The 15,437-nt window shown below is 39.0% G+C and overlaps 1 protein-coding gene across 1 annotated transcript in view; it reads right to left on the minus strand.

Moving 5' to 3' along the window:
* The window catches only part of Cad89D (cadherin 89D), a 192,643-nt gene that overhangs the window by 67,263 nt on the left and 109,943 nt on the right, over nt 1–15,437 (minus strand). The window contains exons 3-6 of the mRNA XM_083142133.1: nt 3,887–4,017; nt 3,359–3,508; nt 2,355–2,463; nt 212–414 (exon numbers count right to left, since the gene is read on the minus strand). Of these exons, the coding sequence (XP_082998259.1) occupies nt 212–414; nt 2,355–2,463; nt 3,359–3,508; nt 3,887–4,017 (593 nt within the window). The remainder of the gene's footprint in view (nt 1–211; nt 415–2,354; nt 2,464–3,358; nt 3,509–3,886; nt 4,018–15,437) is intronic.

Consider the following 15,437-nt stretch of genomic DNA (forward strand, 5'->3'; position numbering starts at 1 on the left):
AATTCAGTTACTTTTGGAACCAAGTAACATGAATTCAGTCTCTTTTTGAACCATGTAACCGTAATTCAATTACTTTTGGAACCAAGTAACCGGAATTCAGTCTCTTTTTGAACCAAGTAACCGTAATTCAGTTACATTTTGAACCAAGTAACCGTCACTGTCACTAAGTTACTTTTAAAAAGAAACTTTCCGAATGCTCGTATGTACTTACCGAAGCCATGATTGAGAGTTGGAACTCCACATCTCCGCTGTCATAATCCAACGGCTCCTTGACAACTAGCGCCGCCCTGTGGCTGCTTTCCAAAGCAAATTTCCCTGCTTCGTTCCCTCCAACGATGGAGTATTGGACTTCCGAATTGGGTGTGTTCGGCTTGTCCTGGTCGAAAGCATGGATCCCTCGGAAAATGGTCAAACCTGCAAGATGAACAGAGTCAATACACGTATGTTCAGGAGTGGGGGCAACGTCCCCCCCCCCCTAATCCGTTCAACCGTGTTATGTTAGTCTGCAGCACGAACAAACATGGCGGCGGACTGTTCAAATTTAATCATTACAAACGAAACTACAAAATGTACTCCTCTCGTTGTTTGTCTTGGCAATTTTCCTTTTAAATTCTCTCCCCATGAAGGAAGCGAAGGGGCTCTTGCCTACCCAAATAGCGTAGGGAACGAATTTTCAAACCTAACCAATATGCGAGCCCCTCTGATCTTAGTGAAAAGTGTTACCACTCAGGATCAGGACACAGTGTTGCCATAAGAAGCGGAAATTTCGTGTACGAAGAGTAATTCAGATAAAATTTTAAGTGAAAGGGTGGTTTTATGAAAATATCAAAATTGTAGGGTAATTTCGTCCAGGATGAAAGTTGTGGGATAAGCCCCTCAACTAAAGTAAAACTGAGGACAGGGCCCTAACAAAAATAAAAATAATAAATATGTGTTAAAAACTTCCTCGCTGAATTTTTAAAACTAACAGGTGGACACAATAAAATTTGCCTCACTCAGAGCCCTCTCGTGCTCGTTCGAAGCAACGGATTGCGGTGAAACTTGGTATAGATGCTATGGAGACCATGGGGAAGCGAATGCTGAAGAAAAGAAAATAGTTCAAACTTTTACCACCAGGCGGAAACGTGGCGCTGAAGTAACAACAACTAACAATTTGAGTTCATGTAGGTACAGAAGTCAGTATGTGCCATGCCTCCAGAAGGCTCTGAGTAGGGCAGAATTAATTGTGGCCGCCTGGTACAGTCAACGGCAAAGATAATGGTAGGCAAACTGTCCGCTGCTATTTTCATTACTTTTTTCATTCTACATCCTGTGTTGTTTTAAGGAATGAAATTATGTTTATTCGAAGCAGGTATTACCCTCTGCGTCTTTATTTCAATTCATTTCATCACACTGTGTAATTGAGGCCGAATGAAAATGTTTATGGACTATTCGTCCACTGCTTCTTTTGCCGTTGGGTGTACAAGGACAAACACAGGACAACATGACCATCACACAGGATTATGCTGGATGTGGGTAGGCGCCAGAGCCTCGTTGGCCTCTGAGATAGGAATTCTCGAACTACGTATACTGCTTTTCCGGATTCTCTGGAGTAGCGACGCGCAGAGGGGAAAGCTTGTGGGCGGGGCCAGACCAGTTGGGGAACGAAGTGCTGCGCGGCGTAACGGCCGTAAAGCAAAACGCTTTCTGCTGCCAATTTCTTTTTAACAATGGCCAGTGTATTGTTTACACAAATAACAAATAATATTGCACGTTTATTTGTCTTTTGATGCTACGAAGAACAGAAAAAAATTAAAACAAATTTAAACATACATTTTTAAAAAAACATGCAAATAACCACAAACTATGAAACATCATGTATCAAAATGTGTTTTAAACAAGTCTGAAAAACATGTTCCAAGCACTTTGTTTTAAACATTTGTAAAAAAAAAAACAAAGCCATGTGTTTTAAACTTTTCAAACAAGTTGTTCTCGAACACATTCAACACTATGAGGCGCTTTCCTGAATGCAGAGTTCCCCTAGACTTGGACCGCGAATGAGCCCCCTTCCGTGGATGCCCCTCCCCTCCGCGCGTTCATTGGACGAGGCGAACACCCTTCAACATGCGCACAGAACGAGTTCGCGTTCTCTTACTCCAGAGAATCCGGGAAAGGAATATAAGTGGTGTTGACTCTTGGGTGCCTTCTCCGGTCACTGCTTGTTTATTTTTATTAGTTTATAATAGTTATTGTATAACAATTATAACCGTGGTAATAATTATTGTTATTATTTCTGAGAATCAACTTTTATCAATGGGCTGACCTCGACGTCCATGACCTCATGTGTTACATAATAACTTCTCATATTAACTAACCTGTTGGCGTCAGTTCGTCCACTGTCACGTGATAAGGGACGTCGATAAATTGTGGGGCGTGGTCGTTAACATCCTCCACGTAAACGGTCACTGATAGGAAGGAAGATATCTGCAAAGAGAAAATTGCATAGCAAAAGTACTATTAAGGTAAAATTTCGCAGTAGTCATAATAGCATTGCAAAATTTGATTCCTCTTAGTGGATTTTGTTAATATGAGTTGTCTCCTGAAACTCTATAGCTGTAATAGATCCTGAGATATCTAAGTCAAGAGAATAGTATCGTACGGTTATTCAGATGGACCACACCGTATTCCTCCATTGAATATAATCATTACTCATTCTTATTGGAGTGATTAATCTACACAGAGGAAAATGTCTGTTTGGAGTACACAAAAATAGTTCCTCGTAAATAAATATTTGTTTAATTAAGCTATAAACAAGTGATTATTATTCGCCTATTATTTTACGCCGCTTTTCTTCCACTTTTGCTGATCGCGGGTATGGGGATGAATGACATGAAACCGATGCAGGGACACTAAACAAGAACACCCACGCCTAGGGTGGGATTCGAACTCAGCGCGCTGAACTTACCACTTCGCCACGTAGGAGTTTGCTTAGAAAGAACAAAAAAAATGCTAAATTTGATATTTTTTTAACGGTTAGCTTAACCAACTTTTTTTTGTTAATTTAAACAAATCCATTCTTCTATGTGAGAAGCGGAAAAGTTTAGGATTATAGTAATAAATATTGATTCGAAACTAATTTATCTAGAGTGACATTTATTTCAATTTCTGATATGAGTCTCCGTGCTTGCTCTTGTATATAAAAAAATGTACGGACTTGGTTCAGTTCCATCAAAAAAAATAACATTTTTCTCTACTTTTTACCAGAAAACAGATCATGTATGGATGCTGAATGCAGTTAGTTCAGGAATTTACCAGCAGAGGCAGTAGAGCGAGTCTCTGCAAACCCCGACATCTAGTGTCGTTTCTTACAACTACTTACCGATTCGTTACCGTTGTCGCAGGCTAAACGAAATTTGAGTACGTTCTGTGGTGCATCGTTATCTACAAGATCTTCTAACGTCTGAGCTAATATCACTTTTACTGCAGTCTCATTAACTTCTTTATACGTAAAATAGTGCGCATCTTGTGGCTGAAATATAAAATGAAGGGTTTCTTTTAAAGCATGTATTTATAAGAAGGATCACCACATTTTAAGATTATTACGGATATAAAATAAAGGTATGTCGTGTTTTTAGGCAGGGTGACAACTTACATTGTATCTGATATAAAATAACATATGGCCAGAATGTTACTGAATAAATTCAGCTCTCATAGCACAAAGTTCATAACTTCCATAGTGTTTTGAACAAAATATTTGTGAAATGTGATGAAATTACAGAAAATCACCAAAATATGAATCATAAACATAGACTATACTGTGAAAACTAGAACGACGTGTATCAATATGAGTTAACTTTTAAATATACTAGCAGAAGACTGAGAGAGATGCGTAAGATTTTAAGAGTACCTTGTCCTCCGGCTGTACACTGAGGTTCCGCCTGGGGTACACCTGCACCACCAGCACCTCGCCACCAACTGGTAAGCTTTCCGACACCCTCACAAACCTCAGGTACTCCCCTGGTGGGTAGAATTGACAGCCTGCAAGGAAGAAAGAAAGGACATTATTAGTGCACCTGCAATGTCACATTAGTGAAAACACTAAGTTGATACGGTCATTCATAATTGAGTAGTTGGACATTTAAACTATTAATATTAAAAGAGTCTATGAACAGTGGCGTGCCCAGGGTTTCCAAAAGGAGGCTTACGTGCATTTTGTCATCTTTACATGCCTCTAACGTTCTTTTTTTTAGGAATACTTTGTCAAATGGGGTTATGACCCCACCTACCCTCCCATTGGGCACGCCACTGGTTATAACTAGATCTTGGATTTTAGGCTTTTAACCTATTTTTTCCTTTACAGGTATGTAAGAAATAATAAGTTATGTCATCGTTTCGTTAAAAAATGCAACAGCTGATGAAGTTTTATGGTGCCTAAAAAAACCTATTTTGCTTATTAGAACCTATTTTAGGTTTCTGCGCCTAAATCAAGCCCTTTTTTTAGGTTTTTATATATTTTTAAAGGTTTTACAGAATTTTTTATGTCACACAGAGGCAATTGCTTTGTTTGGTCACGAAAAAATTCAATGACGATCATGTTTGAAACGGACTCTCTGTCGATTTCTCTTCCTCCAAGTCCATTGTGATTTTTCAAAGTTCTAAACAAAGCAAAATGTCTGGTGCCACTGTTACCTGTACAGTCCAAAGTGGTCTGATCTGTGTGGTCTTGCTCACTATCGCGTCACTTCGGTGCTTTGTGGGATTCACGCCTTGCAAATTAACATTTCAGCATTGAAGTTTGCACCACTGACTATGTTTTTGTTGAAAGATTACTTTCAACATAGCTATAAGATGATCTTCACAGACAAAATTGCAGTGTTTGACTGTGGATAACATGGAAAACGATTTTTGTCTAACTACGACAGCGAAGAGTGGATTTTATTAGCAAATTTCCAATGGTAGAAAGGGAGATTATTTCCGGAACACCTTTGGATGTTATGCATTTGAAGCATCGGAACGAGTCACAACTCTCGAAGCAGCCAATTAACCAAGCGAGCCGCTGACGTCATCTCAATCCAGAACCTATCGCTAAGCTCCTTCCTCAGGTTCTACACGCCCACTAGGCTCGCTAGACAGATTCGCGCAGTTCGCTGGAGATGTTCCGAAAGTAATTCGACTATAAGTTCTGCAATCGCCGTAGGGTTAGGCAATACACATAACGTTATGCAAGATATTCGTATTTCAGGATAGGTGTCCCATTTTCATTGCCGGTGACTATACCTAATCAGCATTTTTCAGGAATTTTGAACTATTTTAAGTTTTTTTGAACCTACTTCAGGATTTTTCGAGCCTATCCTTAGATTTTTAGAACCTATTTTAGGACTTTTAGAGCCTATTTTATTAACCTAAATGCATACTTTTTAGAACCTAAAAATCCCAAGTCTAGTTATAACGTAAATTGTAGTAATTTTATAATTTCGCAAAAGTGGCTATGGACTAACTTTAAGGTTTACAGTTATTAAAGCTTGATACTTTTGGACGTGGATACGTTGTAAAACAATTTGGTGTTAAAGTGTCACAGACAGTGGCCCCAGGAAGTCCACAACACATTTTGATCAACGTTTAATCTCAGTGGTGTTAAAATGGTATTGATTACAACCATTTATCTGTGTTATTTTAACAACACTGAGGTTAAAAGTTGACTACGATCACTAAATGAGGTGTGGACCTCCTGAGACTAATCTCTGTGTCACTTTAACATTTTTATTTTAGTGTAGGTAGTCAATATTGCATTTATCAACTTACTTCTATTTTGCCCAAAAGCAAATGAGTCGACATTGTTACGAAACTTGCACAGTTGTTACTTTGTTATTAAATTTAACAATGGTATCTGTTAATTCTCTGTCTACACATAACTGGAAACGCATCAAATCAATGTTGATGCATCTCTCTGCCCATTTTCATGCAACAAAAGTACATTTTTCGCAGTCTACTTGGATTTACTTTCATTTGTTATTCGAGTCGTGCTTATCGACACATTTTAGGTTACGTGTGTAGTGAAATTACTGTGTACAACAAAAATGTATTTAGACCGTGAGGCAGCAATATGTTAATACATGCTCATATGCGTAACTTGTCGGGGGCAATGGGGGTACTTAGCCCCCCGCCCAAATTTTCATATTTCACAAAATTTACAAGTTAAGGGTACTTCGGTTACCTCCTGAGACTTGAGGAGTAAAGTAAAGTAATAAAGATAATTTATATTACAGTAAAACCTCGTTAATCCGGACTTCGTTTTAATCCGGACAGGCAAAAGGCCAAAAAAAAAAAAAAAAAGAAGCAGAATGCAAGGTTTTAAATGTGGCTAGAAGTTAACAATTGCATTCGTCATATTGCTTAACAGTATTGCTTTTCTTTTTACTGTACCGTATAGTGTATTTAGGCCTATGCCCTTTAAATACACCACAATAAACGTGTTTTGTTGCTATAAACGGAGTTTGAATGCACTTTCTACTGTTCTCTTAGGATATTTCAGTTAATCCGGACTTTCGTTAAACCGGTCAACTTATCCCCCCATTAGTACGGATTAACGAGATTTTACTGTATTTTGCAATTTAACAGTTATTTATCGATTGATAATAATAATAATAATGAGTTGCTTATTTTACTTCGCTTTTTGTGCTACTTGTGGCTAATTTGCGAAGATGGGAATTAGTAATGATGTGCTGATATTGTTGAATGGACACTCACAAACATCCACGTCCAGGCAGGGATTCGAACCTGGGACCCCTGGCGTTGTAGTTGCACGATGTGCAGTTATTTATCGAAATAGTCCTAATATACGGAATGGAAACCATTCGATTCTGCCCCCCTCCCCCCAAGTCAAGCTCCAAGTTACTCCCATGATTGATTCAATTTGAAATTTTGTGTGCGTCAGCACTTAGGCTATTTTGCTCCTGTCACATTATACGGGGTCCAGACCCTTACCTGAACTAAGATACAACATAACATAACTGTATTGTCGGAGGACTCAACATTCTTACCTGGGTTAAAAGCTGAGGCTGTAACGGAACACGGTGTATATAAGGACAACACACACACGCATCCCCCTACAGAGGATTATACTGGCCGTAGGGCCAGTCGCCAGAGCCTCGTTAGTCTGCAACATGCAGTTCAGGGTGTACTACGTGGAAGCGAGGTTCCAATCAGGGTTGCCACGAGCAGGAAAATTATCGAAAAACTATATATTTTTGATCCTCAAAATCTAAATAGTTCCTCAACCCACACACACCCAACTATTATCTGCGATGCCATTTTCCAAGGGCTGTTTAATTGAGTTGGTGTTTTAAGTCCACTTTTATGCACAGTAAGGCTAATCGGGACTGAACCTACAGTTTAAAGCGGGACCCGTACCACTATGTTCCTCCACCAGGTATCGAACCCGGAACCCCCTTGGTTACAAGGCGACGACGCTACTACTGCGAGGAAGTGAGGTTAACATTTGGGTATACTACGTGGAAGGGTCACCCATGATGTATACAGAAAAAGCACTGGTATCAAAGCGACACATACAGGTGTTACAATGGTGTTGATTACAACCATGTATCTGTGGTATTGAAACCATGAGCATATATCCAAGGCTACCTACACTATCTGCGAAGCCTGAAGCCTATAGAAAGTAAAATACTGAAGAGAAATATCTTAGAAACTGTGTTAATTAAACTGATTTGAAAGAGAAGATAATGGCGATTCTGAAGTTGGCAACCTGAAATCTTAGGTGTTGGCACCCTTTATTCTTATGAGTTGGCAACCTGAATTCTTAGAAGTTGGCAACCTGAATTCTTATGAGTTGGCAACCTGAATTCTTAGAAGTTGGCAACCTGAATTCTTAGAAGTTGGCAACCTGAATTTTTATAAGTTTTCAACCCGACTACCGTTGGGATGGCAACGTGGCTTCCTTGAAGACGTCAAGAATGAGTCTAGTCTTCTCCCTCCCTCCATAGCCTAGGACCAGGTGTCATAGTGAGATAGTCCAGGTCTTGAACTCAGCATACGCCACTGATTAAAACGTTGTACAAAATGTGGTGTGGACCATCTGGAACCACCACTCTCCAAACCATATTTTTTACAGTGCACGTGGCTCGCGTAATCAAAGGGTGCAGGGTTCATCTACACCCGGCAGGGTATTTACAAACTCTATAGTGCTGCAGAACCAGAGGTATATAACACTTTCTTATTGGCTGTGTGAACCGGAAGTGTTTATGTTCCGTGTCCATTGTTCCTTGTTTCTTCATTTACAGCAAAAGTATGGAAAAATTAGACTTGTGATTATATAGTAATAAAGTTTGTAAACAGATTGTCGAAATTATGTTAAGAAATATACGGTTATATAATAAAATATAATGTTTAAAATGCTTTACGTTGGATATACATAATTTTCTGAATATTCATTGGTAGTTACAATGTTTGCACTGATGTGACTTTAAATAAAAAATCATTCACTTCAAGAAGAGTTCTGTCTTCTAAAACATTAATTTAAATAATTTTGCTAAAAAATGAACCTTATTGTAAATGGGTTTCTTATCTTGTTGGGACGAATATCAAATTTCTACACTGTTAATTTGAACCCTGCCATCTAGCGTAAACTTGAAGGAACACTGCATCAACTTCCGGAATGACAGCCAATCAGTAGCCAAATATCGCTGGAGGTTCTTCAGTACTATAGGGTTTGTAAATACGCGTACCGGCTCACATTTCATTGTCCCGATGTCGGTTCGGATTACTCTCTTGGCATAAAACGAACTTTGTACCCAAGACACTTGGCTCTCAACCTTTTCCTCAGCCCGTCTTGGATATGTTACACGAAACAAGATTCCTGTCCTGATCGTGGTCAAACCGCTTCGCCCCAACAGGGACGCGACCTGCGAGGCACAAGTCACGCCAAGCGGGGGCAAGGGATTCGGCCTCGCAGCTTCAACAAAAACCCGAAGGGTCACAGCCTGACCTAGAACTCGGCCCATCGTGCCTACATCGCAGGTGCGCCTTGATTCACCATTCAGGAAAACCCACCTCCCTCCTAGAGTGCAGACGGGGATATACATTTACAGGATAATAACTCCTCTTGGAAGACCAGGATGGAAGTGACCTCCATACCCTTGACCTTCGTAATGGCGTGACCTACCCCGAGGAGCACGTGCTTTCTGGGACTCCAATCACGAGCGTGATGTGGAAACTTACAGAAGTCTGGCAAGATGGCTCTGAAAGAGGCGTTCTCATATGCTGATGGAATGGTACTGTGTTATCCAGTGGTCAGCTGAGATTGAATTTCGTGTCTGAACGCATGGGAAGCGCCGCAAATTGGCGGTTCCGTAAGAAATGCTTACGTCAGACAGGTTATCCAACTCACCAGCATCTGGAGATCTATACGAGGGGCGTTCATTTCATTACTTCTGTGATCTACTTTCTAGATATTACAAATTCCATTTTTCGTCCAAAAGGGGGATCGATCCCCAATGAAGTTTTAAGGATACCCTAGACTAAAGTTTTTCAAGTTCGCAATAGAAATCGTACACTAGTAGTGCCGTAATTGGCTTCTTTATGCAGCATTTTTGTCCAAGGAGCAGTTCGCCGGACATCAAGATTTCTCGATTGTTTTTAAGTGAAATGTTCTATTACTTAGAGTAATTAGTCTTTAATCTCCTTATGGAAGTTAAAACTTTACGAATTAATTTTATAAAACGTTAAAAACAGTGCGCTGTATCAATTTAGTTTGTGTTTTAAATAAACTTATATGCATAATATAGACTAATTGGGACTAGGCCTACAGTTTAAAGTGGGATCCGAACCACTATGTGCTTCCAGCTACATACGTTAAACAGTACTACCAAATTTTTTGGCTAGGCTGTACAAATGAATTCTAACTATACTCTTAGTGGTCTACACACCACATATTGGTCACCCTCAGGTGTGTTAAAATGTTGATTTCAACCACTCATCTGTGATACTTGACGTTATATATATTTAAGCAATAGAACGCGACAGGTATATTACATATTTATGGCGTTCATTGTACAATAGTTGTAATACATTTGAACTCAAGTTAATGCTATATATAATTCATATATATATATATATATACACATAAAAGCAGACACACACATTTAATAAACATGCAATTCTCATATTCTATTGTTTTTCATATGTTTTAAAATTGTCGTTTTTAGTTTTGAGGTCGAAGAAAATAGATCCACATTGTTTTCACATTTAGCAATTTCGTTAAATGCCATACGCATCCTCCAAATTGGCGATATTTCAAGTGCACTGGTTCTATTGCGTTGGAGGCTAAACAGTTGCTTTCTTGGTCGTAACTTACTTGAGGGGACGTAGAAATCCAGCTGTGACAGGGCGAATGGAGCTTCAGTGTGATTATTTAATATTTTGTGAAGGAAAATGAGATGGTGCATGATTCGTCTGCTGCTAAGTTGACCAAAGTGTGGTGTGAACCCCCTGTATGCATTCTGGTCGAGTGTTACTTCATGTAGTATGCGAAATTTTGGCAACTGTGCCAGGCCCGTAGCCATCAGCCCCATTTGACATTAGGTAAACTATTTTGCATAATTTGTTTGCAGTGAAGAGTGAAAATGTAGACCCACAAAACATGAACAGCAGCTATTACATTCATTCATCCTGTTTATTAGCTGCAAGTATTTATAATATTCTCTAGTCTCAGTGTGGTATTTTTAAGGGGGGATGAGGGAACTCCCCCCTATGGATACTTGTGTCCCCCTCTCTGCTTGATAACTTTTATCCCTGGAGGGGGAATGGTGTTTGGGGGGAAACAAGAAATTATTGGCAATTTACTTACTTTTTCCTACTTTCCTACTTCGCCATTCAATTGCAACATTTTCTGTCGGACAACTGGAAGCTCCATTTGGCGAACACAGATGTGGCCTCAAGCATTGCTCTACTCCTGGAATTGTCAAACAAGTGGGCAGGGTTGAAGATCACCTTTCCCTCTTTCCTTTTCCACGGAATTTGGTAGGAAAATGCATGAGAAATATACAATTTAGTTGTCACGTGACTCGAACTTGTCACCTCAGAATGTCTATATTTGTATGAGTGGAACAATAGTACACGAAGATAGCCTACATGGAATTTTTGATGCAAGCACGATAGCCCTTTACGAAGTCATTTTTTAAAGAACAGTGTGCTTTTTCTTTAAAAACGAGTTAGATTTCTTTGTGAAGCTAGAATGTTAGTGGCAAAAGTGAGCATTACGAGTTCCAGACTGTGCTATATCAGGAATCTGCCATCAAAATGAATGAAATCTGATAAAGCTGGTGGCAGTGAAGGCTGTGTTGATCAAAGGATGGGTTTTGGAAATCTGCAAGTGCATCTACACAAGAAGGAGGTAGTAGTAAAGTGTTGAATTTCTTTGTTTGTTGCCCATGAGAGATGTAACAATGTAAAATTACGTGGGCATGGATGGCTTAATGTATTTAGTGATGAAGTTACATATACATTATCTTTCATTGCCAACCTAACAAATTTTCAGAATTAATAAGCTAATAGAACTTGGGTTAAGCTTTTGGGTTCTCAGATGCAAGTTAATGAGTAATTTTTATGATTTCGCAAATGTAACAATAATTTACCAAAGTAGTCCTGGGCGCTATTTTTATGTGGTAGAAAACTTTTTGATTCTGCCTCCCCCCCAAAAAAAGTTATGCTTTGATTCAGATCCCCAAAAGTTAGATCCCAGACTAGATTTCTGGCTGTGGGTGTCAAAATCTCACCTTAAAAACTGTAGGCAGTATCGATTAGCTGTTCTGATCATAAAGTGGATTTGGCCATTTCTTTCTGTCAAGGTCCAAATTTACATTGGCAATTTTTCATCAATTATTAAAAATATGTTTTGTTCAGAGCTTTTTTTAAAAAAGTTCAGTCGCATAAAACGAAGTGTGGAGTGACCCCATTTTACCAACTAAAATTGTCACCTTGTAATAAAGTGGTTCGGTTCCCACTTTAAGACTGTAGGTCCAGTCCCGATTAGCCTTACTGTGAATAAAGGTGGACTTAAAACGCCAAATCAACCAATCATATATATATATATATATATATATATATATATATATATATATGTATATGTAAATACATACGTGTAATATATATTATATTATATTATTACATATACCGGGTGAGTTTTTTAGCTTGACAACGAAAAATCTCGAAAAGTACGCATCTGATCAAAAAAAAAAAAGTTTTGAATGAAATTTGTTCGTCACGAAGGGGCTCACCCAATGAAGGCTTGTTTCTCGAGAACCAAACCAAATACGCCGAGATATTTTGCACATCTCATTTTGGTGTCATTATCAATAACATGAATAGATTTAAAACGTTTTTCATGTCATAGTGGAAATGTCCATTGTGCAATATGCCTCCACCGGGATCGAACCCGGAACCCCTTGATTGTAAGGCAAACCTCTTAGCTCTAACGGTGTACAGTCCACTGCTCACAAGTAATTATAGATAGGTATAAATACCATTTAATTGTACTCTTTGATCAGTTCGTGCTGGAGCCAATCAAAAATGAATCGTTGACAATGCTGATTAGTACTACGTTACTACCCACCGAGCCCATAGTAGGAACAACTCCAATCTCTCATTATTAATGGCACCCCATTACATTCTCATTTTCGTGCTTGTCTCTCCTTTCATCGACCATCATACCGCCAGCTTTATTATTAAAATGCAATTTTCAACAATGGGCAACAACGAACAGCCACACGTGGACGCGGAAGCTGAACGGTCAATGCGTATGAGATCATCGCATAGAGTCATTTTTTACCCGGAGCGCATTGACCCGTTCCCCGAAAACGCAAACGGTTCCTTACCAGAACATCTGTATGCGAAACGCAACGGACCACGATACCCCCAAAAGTTGAAGGTCGTGGCTGAAGGGAACGCAATGCTAACGACCCGCGTTGGAACAGGAGAACGCACTGAAACCTTTACGCATCCTCGAAATATGTCGCCGATGCTGTGAAGTGTTTCGCAACAGGACAGGACAAAAGATCGTAACTTTAAATGACACCCGGGCTGTATTCGCAAGCTAAGCAACAACGTAGCACTGTTGACGTTTAAAACAGGCAGTGTATGGCTATAGAAAGAGGTGAAAGTAAGCAATAAAAAGTAGGCTATGAATAGTTGTTCAAGATTATGTTGAGTAGAAAAGTAACAGATGGCGCTATAATTTGATATCTAAGTTTACGGAAGATGTGCTACGATTATTTTAAAAGGTGGAGTGCTAGTTTCACTTTAGAAGCACGACTATTCATGGTCTTATCATTATTATTATTTATGGTGTTTGTGTAATATAGGATAGAGTATTTGCTGTATCTATCATTCACTGCAAATCACCTGAAAGAAAGTTAAATTATCTATGAATGTATGAAATCAACTAGAATATTGTGAACGTACAGCCAACTCTTTTATTTGTTGTGCAACTTATTTAACATATTAAATACTGATATAATAAAAATTGAGACATTCAAAAGATAATATCAAGCAAGACAATAATAATATAAGCAAGGATGAATAATTTCTAATTGACATAAGGGAATAACTACATATAACAAGACGAAATAGTTGGCGATTGGCTTAGAAGAAACTCCTTTTGATTGGTTGCTAAACAATTGTTTTGTTACAGAGGGTCTGATTGATTTACTTTTGCATGATTTACTTTTAATGCTATCGAGGGGAAATCTCTGGGTGCTCAACGGGAATACGAAACCAATACATATAATTTGAAAATAAGGCAGTGATGTGCGTCTACGCGTAAATAACGATAGTCTACATACACTTTACACGTAGACTATGTTATACACGTAGATTCCGTAATCTATGTGAACAACATGGCGAAAGGTGATAACTTAGAAAAGAGCGCCGTGGAAATAAAAAAAAATTATACTGCGTATCAGTTGCTGATGTGTGTGGAGAACTTTTCATACTCTTTCTTTCAAATTCGAACAATTTCTCACCTAGCAAGAAACCTAATATAGGAAATATTCTAGTGCTTTATGGGGAAACGAACACTCTTGCCTCACGACTGCCATCTGCTGTTGTTTTTTACATACTATTTATCTTCTTCCATAGTTGATAATAGAAGAGAAGATAAATTTTGTTGTAAATAGGGTTCTTTTCATTTCGTTAGGAACCAATATAATTGAAAATGTCACTTTCATTTCATGAAACCCTTGAAAATTAATTTTAATGCACTTTAGATTGTCTACGTAGTCTATGTAAACTACAACCCAATGTTTTCTACGCGTAGATTACGTGTAGACAACGCATGTAGATGTAAACTTATAGTCTACGGCACATCACTGAAATAAGGTCAACGACAGACAACCTAAACTAATATTTATCATTTCCTAATATCCATAAACTGTTATCTACCTAGCACTGTTAGTTCCTTAGATATCTAGCTATTAGCACGAAGAGAGGAGTGAGACAAATAAATTGAATAAAACGAAGTTCAGCGCTTCAGCATCAACAGTCATAATATTGACAAAAACTTCCAGTGTGTACATCATATACCATCGTGTACGGCAGCCGTCGAACAGTGCGTTACCTGAACGGCTAACTTCCTGTATGTTGATTGGCGATGAAAGCCCACCAATCGCGATCGTGAACGCCGTTGAGCTTGAGCGCCAAAATATTCAGGACCGCCATTGTTGGCGCTGATAGGATTGTCCATCATGACGATGAAGAATTGCAAGGGTTTAATACCGCGAAGACCTCAATCAAAGAAAAACTCATCTTCTTGCTGGAGGAACAACGCATTTCTTGCAGTCAACAAATAGCAGATGGACATTGTTGACGGAAGCAACCAAAGGTGTCCAATTATACCATGCACGTGAAGATTTCCCAGGTGTTTGTAGAATGGGACTAACGGGTGTGTTGAAATGGTTCACCACTGATGTATTTAACGAACTTTCGTCTTTCTTTTGTGCTGTATGAATGGACGAAATGTTGACTATGTAGCCAGGAATAATGAATCAAAGTATGAGACATTTTGTGGATAATATGACTGCATGTTATTTTTGGCTTTTCATATCTGTTTGCCATAGGTTCGTAGGCGGCGATTGGGTTCCAAAACCGGGGGGGGGGGGGGAAGGTGCCAAAACTGGGGGGGGGGCAAAAACAGTATATTTCCCTTTGTAGATAAGGTTTATCATAGTGCGGGGCAAAAGTGGGGGGGGGGCAACTGGCCCCCTCTAATCGCTACCACTGGTTCGTAGTGCCTCTATCTACAAATTTGTTCACATCTTACTTTTCCTACGTTATTCGATTGATCTCATGACGAATATGAATGATGAGTAGATGAAACAAGTCTTTGCTTGGGCATGGGTGTTCTCTGTGGTTGCTCCTTCGTCGATTTCATCTATTCATCACTCATCGTC

This window comes from Lepisma saccharinum, chromosome 20 (genome assembly GCF_977018435.1).
Source record: "Lepisma saccharinum chromosome 20, izLepSacc3.1, whole genome shotgun sequence".
NCBI lineage: Eukaryota > Metazoa > Arthropoda > Insecta > Zygentoma > Lepismatidae > Lepisma > Lepisma saccharinum.